General features: G+C 38.2%; 1 protein-coding gene across 1 annotated transcript in view; it reads left to right on the top strand.

The window, feature by feature from the left end:
* Window positions 1–319: 319 nt before the first annotated feature.
* The window catches only part of LOC140137647 (ATP-binding cassette sub-family C member 9-like), a 28,732-nt gene continuing 11,302 nt past the window's right edge, over window positions 320–17,749 (top strand). Inside the window, exons 1-13 of the mRNA XM_072159381.1 lie at window positions 320–421; window positions 1,205–1,303; window positions 2,035–2,200; window positions 8,696–8,833; window positions 9,536–9,740; window positions 10,268–10,473; window positions 11,129–11,301; window positions 13,081–13,150; window positions 13,678–13,835; window positions 14,362–14,454; window positions 15,079–15,181; window positions 16,113–16,220; window positions 16,814–16,925. Of these exons, the coding sequence (XP_072015482.1) occupies window positions 321–421; window positions 1,205–1,303; window positions 2,035–2,200; window positions 8,696–8,833; window positions 9,536–9,740; window positions 10,268–10,473; window positions 11,129–11,301; window positions 13,081–13,150; window positions 13,678–13,835; window positions 14,362–14,454; window positions 15,079–15,181; window positions 16,113–16,220; window positions 16,814–16,925 (1,732 nt within the window). The 5' untranslated portion in view covers window position 320. The remainder of the gene's footprint in view (window positions 422–1,204; window positions 1,304–2,034; window positions 2,201–8,695; window positions 8,834–9,535; window positions 9,741–10,267; window positions 10,474–11,128; window positions 11,302–13,080; window positions 13,151–13,677; window positions 13,836–14,361; window positions 14,455–15,078; window positions 15,182–16,112; window positions 16,221–16,813; window positions 16,926–17,749) is intronic.

The raw sequence follows: 17,749 nt of genomic DNA, 5'->3' as shown, positions 1-17,749 counted from the left end.
TTTTGAAATTGCCGAGACATATAAAATCCATATTATTCACCAATTTGGTATTAAAAAAGTCTTTAAACTTAGGTCCTAGTTCCAAACTTGTGTCCCATGAAGTCCATCCACCGTAGACTTGACGGCAATGGGAAAACATGATGCACTTTGCGGCAATTACTGGCACATAAAATGACATTTACTCTGCTCCACTTGTCAGAACAATAGAGACAAGAACAAGTCAATGCTCGGGGGAAAAAGTAGATTTATATCAACATATTTTGAAACATTGAAGCTCATTGAATACATTGTGTCATCCACATTAATTACTTATAGACAAGATGACCATGGTAGTTGGTGCTGTCGGAAGCGGCAAGTCTGCATTACTTTACAGTCTGTTGGGAGAAATGGCTCTTGTAAGCGGGAAATTCAAAAGCCACATGTAAGTACGACGGTTCGGAGTAGGCCTATATGAGAAAGAATCACACATCGCCAATGGATCAATATCATTGTATTCTTAGTAGGCCTATTACGAATATAAGCCGAAATCCCGATACGCAAAAATATTTGCTCCTTCAAGGGTTGATAATTATGGGTAAATCTTGGTTGCTATATAATTCAATCAATTTTTACAGAAAGGCTGGAGCACGAAATTCTCGCGCTTTGCGATTTTCACGGGTGCGTGCAAAGTGTCCTTCTGTCCTTTGCCGATCAGGTATTCCAGTAACTAAGAGCCCTTTGACACGAGCCGTAAATACTCAAGACCAAAATTACCCTTTCCCAGTTCTCACACGAACGCACGACACTAACACACCGTTTGTATAACAAAATCTGAATATTTAATGAAAAGTATAACATGATTGGCAATGATTCTGCACATACATAAAAGCATACACTTTTACTCTAGATCGCACTGATAATTACTAATTATCCGGCAGTCTTTTTCTGGTTGATTACAGAGTTCTGTTGCACACACTGTCAATTACGCCGGATGTATATCCTATCCACTCTTGTCCTGCAAATATCACTGTTCAGCGAAGTCCACTGTGCACTTGAATTTATATATCCTCTGCGTATAAAATCCTCGCACAGATGTCAATTTCTAAAATGGTGTTGCTTTCCTTTCACCAATCACTCTCTTTCTCCAGGAAAAAGTATTTTTAAACGTGTATTTTTAAATGTTTGTGTATTTGTTTCAAAGAATATTCTTTTATAATTTCCACAGCATTAAACCAACAACAGCATTCGCAGCTCAGAGGGCTTGGATACAAAATGGTACTTTTCGTGATAACATTCTATGTGGAATTCCGTTCTATAAACCCAGGTACTTTATTTCTTTACATTTTATTTTTGTTTTTTCCCTGATGCCATCTTAAATTTCGGTAGTCATATTTTTGGTTTTTTAAGAGAGTTTGGAGTAAGACGCCATTATGTTCCAAGTAGGTATAATACATGTTACAAAATTTGATTACAAAGTTCTGTTGCACTCAATGTTCATTACGACGGATGTATATCCATCCACTCTTGTCCTGCGAATTTCACTGTTCAGCGAAGTCCACTATTCACTTGAATTTATATATCCTCTGCATATAAAATCCTCGCACAGATGTCAATTTCCAAAATGGTACGACGGATGTATGCCCTAAGTCCACTCTTGTCCTGCGAATATCACTGTTCAGCGAGGTCCACTGTGCACTTGAATTTATATATCCTCTGTGTATAAAATCCTCGCACAGATGTCAATTTCCAAAATGGTACGACGGATGTATGCCCTAAGTCCACTCTTGTCCTGCGAATATCACTGTTCAGCGAGGTCCACTGTGCACTTGAATTTATATATCCTCTGTGTATAAAATCCTCGCACAGATGTTAATTTCCAAAACTTAGTGGTGCTGCTTTCACCAATCACTCACTTTCTCCAGGAAAAAATATTACATGGCTATCAATATTGTGAATATTACCTACTCCATTTGTCTTTATATGTTTGTGATGCTATAATATAGCGACCTAGCTCCTATCAACATTGTTTGACTATTTCATTTGTCTTTTGTGAAGATATGATGAGGTAATTTCAGCCTGTGCTCTTGGGCCCGACATTCAGCTTCTACCAGCAGGAGATTTGACAGAGCTTGGTGAAAGAGGTATCAATTTGAGTGGTGGTCAGAAACAACGGATAAATGTAGCCAGAGCGTTGTACTCATCGTGTCAAGTTGTACTGTTGGTAAGTGGGTTTGTCTGTGGGGATGTGTTTGTATTTTGTGTGGGTAGGGCACAGCTGTGTGGGTAGGGCACGCGCACAGCGTCATATTTTCGTCTCAGAAATTGCCATGATAGTACGAATCCAACAGCCACGCAGAGATAGGCCGATCGACTCAGGCTAAGCACACCACCGGTTACCATAAAAATGCACGCTTTTTCACCATTACCTTGTTATTTCAACTTAAAATGGACATCAACCTGTCCTGTCAGTTATTACTAATATTAACATTTTGAATAAAGAATAACAAAATTAAAATTTAACGGAAATCGTACATTAAGGCTTTAATGGGTTTGCCTTTGGATGAGACATAATAATTGCCAATGTTTACATCATTCTATTTCACCGGCATACACACACACCCCACCCCCCCACACACACACACCAACGAATGCACCCCCCCCCCCCACGAACGAATGCGCGCATAACAGCATACATATGAACGCACTCAACAAACTAATTAAATCAAATAGCTAATGTTGTTTTTCAAGGTCCTTTGAAGGTGCTCCAAGACCGAATTACAAAAAAAGACAAGTTCGCGTATAACGTCCTGTCAACCAGACCGAACTGCCGTGGGTGTCTGTGGGGGTGTGTTTGTATTTTGTGTGGGTTGGGCACAGCGTCATATTTTCGTGTCAGAAATTGTCACGATAGTAGTACGAATCCAACAGCTACGCAGAGATAGGTCGATCTACTCAGGCTAAGCACACCACCGGTTACCATAAAATGCACGCTTCTTCACCATTACGAATGCAACGTTGCCATTTATCAGCTGAAATGACTAATATTTACTATCTGCGCATGCTCATTATCCTCTTTAACGTTGCCAACTCAAGAAAATTCGATTTTTTTTTTGTCAGTTTTTGTTTTCAAGACGCAGGTTGGGTTTTCAATACGCACAGTAATATATATTCATCACTTTCCGCATCTGCCTGTTTCTCTATTTTTACCTCTTTTTCCTCCCTTTTTTTAATAGCGCGCCGAATGACGATTTTTTTTTAATCACGCAGAGTAGCCGTACGCGTTTAAATCTATTTTTACCTCTTCCTCTCCCCCCTTTTTTTCTTTTTAATAGCGTGGCATTAGGCCGAATGCCGATTTTTTTAAATCGCGCGATTTTTCTTCGCTATTATATAGGGCCTATCTTCTGAAGATAGCATTCAGAATCTCATCCCTAGTCATTGCATCTTTCTACTCTAGAAGTAACGTTTTACATTTATTTCTCTAAATTTTTATTTCCTCATGTAGCGGCGAATTTTTCCTTTCTAATACATCAATCCCGATCAGAAAGTTCAAAGCGACATTACATATTCATCACTTTCCGCATCTGCCTGTTTCTCTATTTTTACCTCATCATGTAGCGGCGAATTTTTACTTTCTAATACACCAGTCCCGATCAGAAAGTTCAAAGCGACATTACATATTCATCATTTTCCGCATCTGCCTGTTTCTCTATTTTTACCTCTTTTTCCTCCTTTTTTTTTATTAGCGCGCCGAATGACGATTTTTTAAAAATCACGCAGAGTAGCCGTACGCGTTTTAGGATTTTTGTTCGTTATATCTGCTGAAGATAGCATTTAGAATATAACCCTGATTCATTGCATCTTTCTACTCTGGAAGTAACGTTTTACATCATTTTCTCTAAATTTAAAAGCGATATAGGCCTAAGAAAAAATGTACACTTTAAATTTCAAGGGTTTAAAATAAATCCTAAAGTATTGTGATCAGGGACCAATCAATTATTAGATTTAAAATTAAATCTTAGGCCTACAGATTTAAAATTATTTTTTAAAATCTATTTTTACCTCTTCCTCTCCCCCCCTTTTTTTCTTTTTAATAGCGTGGCATTAGGCCGAATGCCGATTTTTTTAATCGCGCAGAGTAGCCGTGCGTTGATTTTTTTTTTCGCTATATAGGGCCTATCTTCTGAAGATAGCATTCAGAATCTCATCCCTAGTCATTGCATCTTTCTACTCTAGAAGTAACGTTTCACATTTATTTCTCTTAATTTTTAAAAAACTTCATCATATAGCGGCGAATTTAATTTTTTCTAATACATCAGTCCCGATCAGAAAGTTCAAAGCGACATTACATATTCATCACTTTCCGCATCTGCCTGTTTCTCTATTTTTACCTCTTTTTCCTCCTTTTTTTAATAGCGCGCCGAATGACGATTTTTTTAAAAATCACGCAGAGTATCAGCCGAACGCGTTTTAGGATTTTTGTTCGTTATTATCTGCTGAAGATAGCATTTAGAATCTAACCCTGATTCATTGTATCTTTCTACTCTGGAAGTAACGTTTTACATCATTTTCTCTAAATTTAAAGCGATATAGGCCTAAGAAAAAATGTACACTTTAAATTTCAAGGGTTTAAAATAAATCCTAAAGTATTGTGATCAGGGACCAATCAAGTATTAGATTTAAAATTAAATCTTAAGCCTACAGATTTAAAATTATTTTTAAAATCTATTTTTACCTCTTCCTCTCCCCCCTTTTTTTCTTTTTAATAGCGTGGCATCAGGCCGGATGCCAATTTTTTTTAATCGCGCAGAGTAGCCGTGCGTTGATTTTTTCGCTATATAGGGCCTATCTTCTGAAGATAGCATTCAGAATCTCCTCCCTAGTCATTGAATCTTTCTACTCTAGAAGTAACGTTTTACATTTATTTCTCTAAATTTTTATTTCCTCATGTAGCGGCGAATTTTTCCTTTCTAATACATCAATCCTGATCAGAAAGTTCAAAGCGACATTACATATTCATCACTTTCCGCATCTGCCTGTTTCTCTATTTTTACCTCTTTTTCCTCCCTTTTTTTAATAGCGCGCGGAATGACGATTTTTTAAAAATCACGCAGAGTAGTCGTACGCGTTTCAGGATTTTTGTTCGTTATATCTGCTGAAGATAGCATTTAGAATATAACCCTGATTCATTGCATCTTTCTACTCTGGAAGTAACGTTTTACATCATTTTCTCTAAATTTAAAGCGATATAGGCCTAAGAAAAAATGTGCACTTTAAATTTTAAGGGTTTAAAATAAATCCTAAAGTATTGTGATCAGGGACCAATCAAGTATTAGATTTAAAATTAAATCTTAGGCCTACAGATTTAAAATTATTTTTTAAAATCTATTTTTACCTCTTCCTCTCCCCCTTTTTTTCTTTTTAATAGCGTGGCATTAGGCCGGATGCCAATTTTTTTTAATCGCGCAGAGTAGCCGTGCGTTGATTTTTTTCGCTATATATGGCCTATCTTCTGAAGATAGCATTCAGAATCTCATCCCTAGTCATTGCATCTTTCTACTCTAGAAGTAACGTTTCACATTTATTTCTCTTAATTTTTACTTCATCATGTAGCGGCGAATTTTTTCTTTCTAATACATCAGTCCCGATCAGAAAGTTCAAAGCGACATTACATATTCATCACTTTCCGCATCTGCCTGTTTCTCTATTTTTACCTCTTCCCCCTCCCTTTTTTAATAGCGCGCCGAATGACGATTTTTTTAAAAAAATCACGCAGAGTAGCCGTACGCGTTTTAGGATTTTTGTTCGTTATATCTACTGAAGATAGCATTTAGAATATAACCCTGATTCATTGCATCTTTCTTCTCTGGAAGTAAAGTTTTACATCATTTTCTCTAAATTTAAAGCGACATAGGCCTAAGAAAAAATGTACACTCTAAATTTCAAGGGTTTAAAATAAATCCTAAAGTATTGTGATCAGGGACCAATCAAGTATTAGATTTAAAATTAAATCTTAGGCCTACAGATTTAAAATTATTTTTTAAATTTTTAATAGCGTGGCATTAGGCCGAATGCCGATTTTTTTTAATCGCGCAGAGTAGCCGTGCGTTGATTTTTTTCGCTATATAGGGCCTATCTTCTGAAGATAGCATTCAGAATCTCCTCCTAGTCATTGCATCTTTCTACTCTAGAAGTAACGTTTTGCATTTATTTCTCTTAATTTTACTTCATCATGTAGCAGCGATTTTTTTCTTTCTATTACACCAGTCCCGATCAGAAAGTTCAAAGCGACATTACAAATTCATCACTTTCCGCATCTGCTTGTTTCTCTATTTTTACCTCTTTTTCCTCCCTTTTTTTAATAGCGCGCCGAATGACGATTTAAAAAAAAAAATCACGCAGAGTAGCCGTACGCGTTTCAGGATTTTTGTTCGTTATATCTACTGAAGATATCATTTAGAATCTAACCCTGATTCGTTGCATCTTTCTACTCTGGAAGTAACGTTTCACATCATTTTCTCTAAATTTAAAGCGATATAGGCCTAAGAATGTACACTCTAAATTTCAAGGGTTTAAAATAAATCCTAAAGTATTGTGATCAGGGACCAATCAAGTATTAGATTTAAAATTAAATCTTAGGCCTACAGATTTAAAATTATTTTTTAAATCTATTTTTACCTCTTCCTCTCCCCCCTTTTTTTTTCTTTTTAATAGCGTGGCATTAGGCCGAATGCCGATTTTTTTTAATCGCGCAGAGTAGCCGTGCGTTGATTTTTTTTTCGCTATATAGGGCCTATCTTCTGAAGATAGCATTCAGAATCTCATCCCTAGTCATTGCATCTTTCTACTCTAGAAGTAACGTTTTACATTTATTTCTCTAAATTTTTTACTTCATCATGTAGCGGCGAATTTTTTCTTTCTAATACATCAGTCCCGATCAGAAAGTTCAAAGCGACATTACATATTCATCACTTTCCGCATCTGCCTGTTTCTCTATTTTTACCTCTTTTTCAGGGTTGTCACCAGGACCAAAAAAGTACTGGCTAAAATATTGAAGGCGAAGCGTAGCGAGCGAAGCTCTCGCGCCTCGCACTATCTTTTTAGTGAACGCTAGGGATTGGGGATTAGGCTTTGAGGGTACCACCCCACTAAAAAAAATTTTCTTGCTCTTTTTATGATGAAATATCATCATCCACTTCCGGAAATGTAAAAAAAAAAAAAAAAAAAAAAAAAAATTATTTGTTTTTGTTTTTTTTGTGAGTGCCGGACGGCCCGGACAGTGCCGGACGGACCCCGTCCGGCGTAGTGACAACCCTGCTCTTTTTCCTCCCTAATAGTGCGCCGAATGACGATTTTTTTTAAAATCACGCAGAGTAGCCGTACGCGTTTTAGGATTTTTATTCGTTACCGTATATCTGCTGAAGATAGCATTTAGAATCTAACCCTGATTCATTGCATCTTTCTACTCTGGAAGTAACGTTTTACATCATTTTCTCTAAATTTAAAGCGATATAGGCCTAAGAAAAAATGTACACTCTAAATTTCAAGGGTTTAAAATTAATCCCAAAGTATTGTAATCAGGGACCAATCAAGTATTAGATTTAAAATTAATTCTTAGGCCTACAGATTTTAAATTATTTTTTTAAATCTATTTTTACCTCTTCCTCTCCCCTTTTTTTTTTTTTTTTTTTAGTTTGGCATTAGGCCGAATGCCGATTTTTTTTAATCGCGCAGAGTAGTCGTGCGTTGATTTTTTTTTCACTATAGGGCCTATCTTCTGAAGATAGCATTCAGAATCTCATCCCTAGTCATTGCATCTTTCTACTCTAGAAGTAACGTTTTACATTTATTTCTAACTTTTTACTTCATCATGTAGCGGCGAATTTTTTCTTTCTAATACATCAGTCCCGATCAGAAAGTTTGATGCCTATACAGAATAATTCTTTACCTGGGGTGGCACACCGACATCGCCCGGTTAATAATTACATTATACAGCCAGAGACACTGAAATGAATACCCGGGATCGATACACGTAAATGTGATGAATATCTCCCGTAAATGATTTCGTATAAAGAAACCAGATCTGGTTCCTTGCACTTGAACATATATGTTCAACGGATATGATAGTCGTTAGCTTGTGTCTTGAGAAAGAAGCGTTTGTCTTGAACTCATAAACTGACAAAAATATTCTGATTTTCTGATGTGAGCACTCACCCACATGGCGTATACATGTTCACCCCCAGACAGAGGTCATACACAGCGTAGTGTGAGCACTCACTCATATGGCGTATACAGCTCACTTATACACTAGAGAAATCAATTACCGAGGTATTGACAGTAGCCTTAGTCGGGATGTCCCTCGGCTCATTATGCGTCTTAAAGGTCGGAACAAAATGGCCATGCATGGCTGTGAATTCGACCTACCATGGCGATTTCTGCCATGAAGATATCGGGGCGATGACACTGGGTGGACGATGTGTATAGGGCTGAGTGTATGATGGTGGGGCTTGGGGTGGGTGAGCTTGTGTGGTAAAGCTGTATATGGTAGGGATTTGGTATTTTCTGTCACTAAAGCTAATTTTATTTCCTACTCTGACGTTATAGTCCGCGTCCAATTCTAATTAACTTTGCTCCGTATTAAAAAGCCTAGCCTAATGCATGTTGTTACGAAAGTACATGTATGTTCATTGTTCACGGTTTATGTGCCTCTCTATAGGACGACCCATTTTCTGCTCTAGATGCTCACGTCAGCAGAGACCTCTTTGAGAATGGAATTATGGGATTACTAAAAAGAGACAAGAGGACAGTTGTCTTGGTCACCAATGAGACACAATACCTCAGACATGCGGACAAGGTAGGTATTCAGTATATTATATATGAGGTATTATTACCTTTTGCCTCAGTTCGACATAATTGCATGGACTTAGGGACCGTTCACAAATACTTGTAATGGGGGCCTGATGCAAAAACATTTTATCGTCAAAATTTTTAGGGCCCCCCTTTACAGACCTCGAAAATTTCAGGGCCCCCTTTTTGACATGAAAATTATGGGTCAACCCCATAGAAAAGCATATAAACTCAATTTTTCCTTAGGAGGGTCAAAAATTTTCAGGGCCCCCCTTTTTGAATCAGGCCCCCCTTACAAGTGTTTGTGAACGGTCCCTTACGTTGAAATTCATATAGGCCAAATGTTGGCCTAATTGGAAAACACCTTAATTCGATCAAAAAGTATTAAACGTTTTATTCAACTTATGAAATCCATGATATGGTGAATCACACTTTCACCTTTACTGAATATAAGCTTCAACATAAAAAGACCGAGTTTTGAGAAATTTTCTCAAAATATCAAAAGCTATCTTAAGAACCACTGAACCAATACTAGGCTTGTTTGTACTCATTTTAATGCATTTTTCATGCTGATTTCAAATATGGTCATGAAAATTTACAATTCTGAAATTTTTTAAAAATTCAAATAAAATTGGAAACTTGTCGTCTGCAGTCGACACCCGCGTGGAGAGAGTTAAGGATTTTAAAATACTTCTATATGACATAACAGGTGATAGTTATAAAGGCTGGTGCAATCACTCATTACGGAAAATATGAAACAATCATCAAGGAAGATGAACAGCTTGCCATCCAATGGAGCCAGTTGCCTCCTGGAGAACAAGGCGACGATCAGGGGTCTGACAGAGCTACCATTGAACGCGAAGAAATACGGAAGCAGGTTGCGCAGATGGAACGATATGAAAAGTTTGAATTTGGTAGGTAACTCAACGGATCTATACTGAAATCAGGGCCGGTAAAATCGGCGAAGAAATAAAGACACGGTGAACCAAAATCCCAAGGAAGATGCAAATTCTTGATTTGTACACAAAGATTTTTGACCAAGAGAATTAGCGCAGTGATTGCTTATTGATTAGAACATTAAAATGCAACTTTTGATTTGCTTCCTTCTTTGGATTTTTGATGATCAGTGTTTCTTTAATTCTAAATCGATTTGAATAAACGAGGTCTTAAATCAAAGCTAAGCATGCTAAAGGGTATAGGCAGTGGCGGGTAACAACAGACAAAGTGAAGGGGGGGCAAATCAACAAATTTTGCGCAAAATTGCTGCAAAAAGTGGCAATTTTCGTAATTTTGAGTTTTACTGAGGGAAAGAGTTCCGACTGGGGTAAATTTGCCCTCCCCGTGGCGTCGCCACTGAGGGTAGGCCTATACAGGTATTATACGACGTCTTTCCGATGCGTATTGTATAATATTGGTTCATACATGTAATTTAATCTAACAGAGGAGGCGGATGGAAAACTCGTTGAGGCTGAAGAGATTGCCCATGGTTCCGTTTTGATGTCGGTTTACTTGTTCTTCATCAAGTCCACGTTTTGGTTATTGATTGGTGTTATTTTAAGTTACGGAGCAGAAAACGGATTTTTACTAAGTCAACACCTATGGTTGGCATATTGGCTTAAGGACAACTATCAACCGGTTGGATTCAACGTAAGTGTTAGATACATCACTTTAGGTTAGCAACTGATTTAAACTGTTGCGATTTGGTAGTTCACAGCATCTTGCGAATGGTAGTGAGCTTTGGCAAAAATTGCATTGATCATTTCATAGCAAGCATGTAGAAGAATTCACAGATATACTTTTGTAGGTCCTATGGTTCTTGAGTTATGTTGTAAAGAGGGCTGAAACAACAACACTTTTGTAAAATGTACATAAGCAAGTTTTCAAAGTATGGCCTATATGATTTGTAGAATGAACTTTTGCAAAACATTTCTTGGTTGCTTCGACCAACAAAAGATCGCGGCGCCGTAAAGCAGTCGGCTCAACAGGGGTGTAGCAAGCGGGTGGACGAGGGTCGAGGGGCCTCGAGGGTTCAGGGCCCCGAGTAAAAGCGAAAATGAAAGGATCAACCTAGAGATATAAGGGCTGATAGACGGACGTTAAAAGGGCCCCGCACTGTTCAACGTCAGCTAATGTCCATGTCCCCTAGGCTCTTGCTACGCGCTCAAACTCTCAACTTGTATGTTAGGTAAGAATGAAAGAAATTACCAATGATAAATGTTGTAAAGTTTTGATTCCGAATGGAGGGATGCAACCACTCCCAGATGACGATTAAGTTGCTTTATCGTTATTTCATTTATTCAAGGGCACGGATGCGTCATTTCAAACTAGTAGCTTCATTATTGGTTACGGAAGTCTGTCGGCAGCAACTATCTTCTTCAGTTTTGTAACTCAATCCGTTTACGTGACATCAGCTATTATCTCAGGAATAACACTGCACAAGAAAATGATGATGAATGTCATGAAACTTCCAATGAGGTAAGCTTTTAAAATTTTCTCGAGTTTCGAACTTTGTAAAGTTGTAAATGTTTTGGGATATTGTTACAGAATCTTAAAGCCATAATGTACGATCTTATAATATGAAATTGGTTACTTTTTTTCAAACCTGATTTTGTTTTGCATATTTGTAATGTTTACACATGGCCCAACTTGCACCTAAATGGAATCGACCAAATTTGTTGTCTTTGTAGGTAAACAGAGCAAAGTTCGACATATTATTAAATTATGATAATATGTCCTCCCATAGAACTGCATGTTAAATGGCCAAAATAACCACTTCAAAGGTCAACAGTGTCACAAATACTGGCCTTGAGAAGAATTATTGAAGAGATAAACAACAACAATCTGCAAGTAGCACTGGTCTTCATCGATTTTAAAAAGGCATTTGACACCATCCATCGAAGGAAAATGCTAGACATTCTAAGAGCATATGGAGTACCAGAGAAACTTGTGGCGGTTATTGGAAACACCTATGAGAACACTGTTGCCCATGTAACCACACCAGATGGAATCACCAACGACTTCATAATTCAGGCTGGCTGGAGTATTGCAGGGGGACACACTTGCACCATTTCTATTTCTAACAGTCCTCGACTATGCTCTCAGGAAAGCACTACATGGGAATGAAGATCGTCTAGGGCTCACACTGAAAACAAGGAAAAGTCGGAGGCCCACAAACAATTACAGATCTTCGACTTCGCTGACGACATAGCACTATTGGCCGACAGTCTCAGTGACGCTGAAGAACTACTCCATCTTGTTGAGACTGCAGCACTACTTTAACAGTCGGTCTCAGCATGAACGCCATATGAAAACCAAGGCAATGGTTTGCAATATGGCTGCATCCCCAATCCGAACACTTGATGGAAGCGATCTTGAGGTAGTTGATGATTTCAAATACCTTGGGGCTTGGATTGGCAGTAGTGAAAAGGATTTTAACATCAGGAAAGCCCAGGCATGGAGGGCCTGCAACAGCATGAACAGGATATGGAAGAGCAGCCTACCTAGAAATCTTAAAACCAAACTTTTCACCACCACAGTCGAATCAGTTCTGATGTATGGTGCAGAAACTTGGACAATTACATCAACGTTTAGGAAGGCGCTTGATGGTTGTTATACAAGACTACTGAGAAAAGCACTTAATGTTACCTGGCAGTCGCACCACCAATAAGGAGCTGTACGGCAATCTCTCTCCAATCTCCGAAAGGCTGAAAACAAAAAGGCTGAGATTTGCTGGACACTGTGCCAGAAGTGAAACAGAGGCAGCTTCCAGAGTTTTGCTATGGCAGCCTATGCATGGCAAAATATCAAGAGGACAACCAAGGAAGGACTACATTAAGCAACTAATCGAGGATACTGGACTAGAGAGACAAGACATTATAGGAACTGCATGCAGAACAGAGTTGTGTGGAGAGCCATCAGCGGAGTCCGACTAGACAAGTCGACATAAGCAAGTAAGCAAGCAGACGCAAACTAGTCGTTTTCATTCCGTCTATGATTATAACAGGAGCACACGGACTCGCACAAAACACACACACACAGCCTACTTATGCTCATTTCTACTGCTTTCTACACTCTGAAATATTCAGGTACGAACTTAGACCAGACGATTAGAAACCCATGAATTGATTGCAGTAATCAAATTTCCCACCTGAAATTAATTGTGGCACCAATAGACGGCCAAACACATAAAATGTTCGCCGGACTCATACATTAGTTACAATACTCTGTAATGTTTATTTTTTGTCACTTGTATAGATTCTTTGACACCAATCCTCTGGGAAGAATTCTAAACAGATTTTCTAGTGACTTGGAAATGATTGATATGGTAAGTGTTTAAAAAGACGCTTCCAGAGATCCGCTGAGGATCTACTTCTGTCGAATTTTCTGAAGTCGCTTGAAATGGTTGTTAAATCGGGAAAATATCCTTAAACCAACTTCTTTTCACTTTTCAGAAATATCGGGTCCTATTAGCCTTTTCGAAGTATGGCGTACATAAAAGGGGGGCATTTTCAATCTGGGTAAAACCCGGCAAATTCAAAAGACTTTACCCACTTCGTGCAGCGCCACCCTATTGTGTCTGCCATATCTCGGAACGGCTAATTAGATTCTTATGATTCATTGACCTTAATTTTTTTGCCGTAGTCACCCCGATGATAGCTTTTTCTTTTATAAGCGAATGTTGAATTACTGACCCGCATGTTTTGTTTATGTGTATGGGCCGGGTGTGTGTTAGTAGGGTAAGGTGTGGTGTGGGATATATGCGGGTGGCTGCCCACACGAAAGTAAATGTACAGCAAGTCTATTGTGTACTAAAGCTATTCTATTTTTTTCTTTCGTTTGGGGACCTTACAGAAATTGTTCCGTACGATGGACGCCTCTTTGTACAGCATATGGCGAATCATCTTTTCGTTTGTTGGTATCATATTTATACTGCCGCTATTCACGTTCATTGTTGCTTTCGTTTTCATCATATTTTACTTAATACAGAGGTTTTATCTACGCACATCCAGGTAAAAGTTATTTAGATGAAATCTATATTTATATAAAACTTAAAAGTAATTGATTCATTATGGTGAATCATCAGAATCAGATCGCATCAACTAGGCATTGTGCAGCCGAACCCGGCGCTTATAACCTATCCGCACTTAAATTGTAACATCCACCAATTATCTGTGCAGCTCCCCAAATTCCATTGGGTGAGGGAAGTTTTTGATAACTAAACAACTATTCACCGATTTTTGTAAAGCAGGAGGAAACTGGAGATCCCGGGAAAAACCTGCGAGAGCGAACATGGAATCGGCACATGACACCTTGGGCCGCGCCGGGGCTTGAACCCGGGACCCCAGTTGTTCAAGGCGAGGGAACAACCGCTGCGCCAACTCGCTCTCCAAATTTATTTTACTACGAATATTTGCAAAAAGTGGTAAATAATGTATCAGCCTATAACATAACATGACTAGTTTCTATGTAGCTAATATATATATCTTTCTAACATAGTAAAATATAACAAATCAGATTATGTCAATTTTTACACAGACAATTACGTAGACTTGAAAGTGTGTCCAAATCTGTTTTGTATTCACACGTGACGGAAACAATGGACGGATTATCAACCGTAAGAGCTTATAGGTAGGCTGAATATATTATATAGATCAATGTATCAATGAGGAATTGGCTTGGTTGCGATGAACTATCCTGTTATTCGTGATTTGGGCCGAATGCCTTTGCAGTATTGAAGCTAATATTGCAATGCAGGTAGCTCTGAAGATGACTACAGCTCTCATGCCTCAGACCGGGGCCTCAGACAAGGACCGCTCTTCGGCCGGAAGATAAAATTATACTTTATATTGTACCATCGGTGACGGTTTTCAAAATAGTTGCAATGCGTCCGAACTAACTAGCCAATACTATTATCGTCGGACCTCTCTTGATGGTTACCCGGTGGACAACTAAAAAATAGGGGCACAAAAAGTCAGGAAGCTTATATTATATATCGTCACCCTCATAACCAAAGTGCCTAAATCATTATTACATGTTTCTCATTTGCAATTATGATTTTCTGAGTAATAAACCCATAATTAATCAAATTTCCAGCCGCATTCTTCATTAACTTGTGGAATACATCTCTTTTTATCTATATATATATAGAACATAATACCTTAATAACATTGTATGATTCAAAGTTATAAACTGGACAAAAATCTTGTAAGATTAATTATGTTTTGTGTGTTTAAACATAACGTTTTCCCGCAGATACCAAAGACGTTTTTTCTTGACTTTTCTTGACCATATTAATGTGAATGCGACTGCGTATTTATACCTGCACACCTCAAGTACCTGGTTGAATCTAAGACTTGTAAGTTACGCATTTTTCATTATTATATGATAAGGCTTCTGTAACGATGGTGGCGTGGCAATAATACAAAAGTACACTCATTTGATGTAGTTCAATCATTAAGCGTAACTCATTTATTTCTTCATATCGGCTTTATACATTTCGATGGCGTTTAAATATCTTTATTGACCACCTCAGACAGGTGGTCTCGGAGTCCTGATGAAAAGTAGACTAAAGATGGAGAGGAAGTCTCTCCATATACATACAATTATGGAAGGAATCATAATTAATCTCATCCAATAAGAATCTTTCTAACAGTAATTGGTACTGAACTTTCCCGACCAATCACAAACTTCCAAGTAGGTTTAGATATCAACTTTCAACCAATCATATGTCTGGTATGATTCAGATCACGGTGGGTGGTGTCCCTTGAGATGGTCTAGATCCTGGAAAGGTTTGGCCAAGAAGGGGACTAATTAATAATATTTTGACATGTTATTTCCTTGGCCAAAACCACATTTATGATTATTTAGCCAAATAGTCGGAAAGCAGGATCTATTTGGCCATTACTTTTGAACATACCATCTGTCGTGGCGGACATGGTCATTTTAGGAATGTATCTCCTCAACTTAATGTGTGAGAAGTTTCACTTTCTCACCCCAGGATTTTAACTCTGTATAAGGGTGAACCTTTTAACTTTCTCTTTATATCTTAATATCTGGTGTTATCAATTTGTATACTGTTTAGTATAAATCTCTAAATATGAACATTTTATAAATAGTGAACAAATATGAATAACAACTTGTGTTATTTATCAAAATATCCCTCAATTAGGGATCATACTATGTCACAGCTTCGAAATCTTTAAAATCAAAAAATCCAATATTCTAAAAACAAACCACTCTTTTACGGACTAACGAGAGCTCCATCGAATTTCTTCTATAACACACAGGATTGTTTGGCAGCAGTCGCAGGGTTAATCGCTGGTTTCATCACCATACTCTCAGCTGAATCTCTTCATCCAGCTCTTGTTGGCTTCGCCATTGCTTATGCATTTAAGGTACTTTTGAGTAATTTTGCCATATCTGTATGTTTGTCGTTTGTTGTCAAATCACACCACCAATTATATAAAATGATTTTATCTTTGGAATATTCATACTTTTTACCAAACGCAATAGACAAGTCGCACAGGTTTTTTTGTAAATCTCATTTTTGAGTTCGCGAGTAAAAGAATGGAAGAAATTTCAACCTTTTTAGCACGGATTTTCTAAACTCTTGTCGTTTAACAATATGGGAATGGGGGAAGATACCCCCGTGAGAGCCATATGCATATGCCACATGCATGTACAAGCGTATAACGCTCGAACCGCCGAACGGCTCTGTAATTGTCCGACCATCCTTTGCGCTCATTTTATTTTGCGAAACAAATTGGACCCTACCGCCGTACCTGGAGGTTTAGGGTATGCCGCCCGTTGATGTCTATGGAAAGGAGGTTAACAACCGCGGATTGTTGAGGCCTAGGTACACATTTTTGTCCAAATTATGATGTTATTGTGACGGTAATCTGGGAATGTTTGCGTATTTGTAAGTTCAATATTATATTATGAAGTACGAAATCCAAACTTTTTGTCTAACTGTGTTGATTTTTTACAGGACATTGGGAGATTTGGATATATAATCAGGAATCTGGCCGATCTAGAAATACAAATGAATGCGATAGAACGAGTGAAGCATTACGTATACCTGCCCACTGAAGACTTCGATGGTAAAGGCTGCATTCCTTTTTATATCTGTAATTCGCATACAAACAACGTACATGTATTATGAACCTCTCAACAAAAGTTTTGAAAGTTTTTCAAGCATCTATATCTCAGATATGTTCATATCGTGTTGCATATCAATGGATAGATACTTTATTCGTCTTTATAATGACACCACATTTGAAACAATCACCGTTTTTACGCCTGAAGACACGTCTTGTGAATGCAGTGAGGTCTCAAACCGAATGTGCTAAATTATTGAACATTATTCTGTGCAGCAAGCTGCAATTCCATATTTTCACAATCTGAGACCTAATGTAATCCTCCAAGATGACAACGCTCGCCCCCCACAGAGCCAGGGTAGTCAACGACTACCTACAGAATATTGGAGTAGAGAGAATGGAATGTCCTGTTATCAGCCCAGACCTCATGATTGAACACTTTAGAGACCAGCTCAGTGGCGTTATAGATGCTTGAACAAACTTTCCAAACTTTTGTTGAGGAGTTTATAAAGTCAGAAATATTTGCTGTTGCTCAACATGTTTAAATAATTTCAGTAATAATAAATCTGTGGCGATAGCCAAGATCCAGGTTGGGCTAGCTACTCCAGTTGAAAACCATACACTCTCTATGGAAGATCTGGAGGGGTGGGGGCTCTCTGGTTGTAGGTGTGTGTGGGGATGTACAATGGGCTTATCCAGTTGACAACCATGCACCCCCTACGAAAGACAAGACCTTGATATTTCACACAGGGAGTGTGTATTTCAAATGGGGCTATGGGTGACTTTATTGGAAATCTTCACCTGTGGGAAATGAAGCTCATGTCTTC

Source organism: Amphiura filiformis, chromosome 17 (assembly GCF_039555335.1).
Source record: "Amphiura filiformis chromosome 17, Afil_fr2py, whole genome shotgun sequence".
Taxonomy (NCBI): Eukaryota; Metazoa; Echinodermata; class Ophiuroidea; order Amphilepidida; family Amphiuridae; genus Amphiura; species Amphiura filiformis.
The sequence above is the reverse complement of the archived record's forward strand: the minus strand, read 5'-3'. Positions and strand labels throughout refer to the sequence as shown.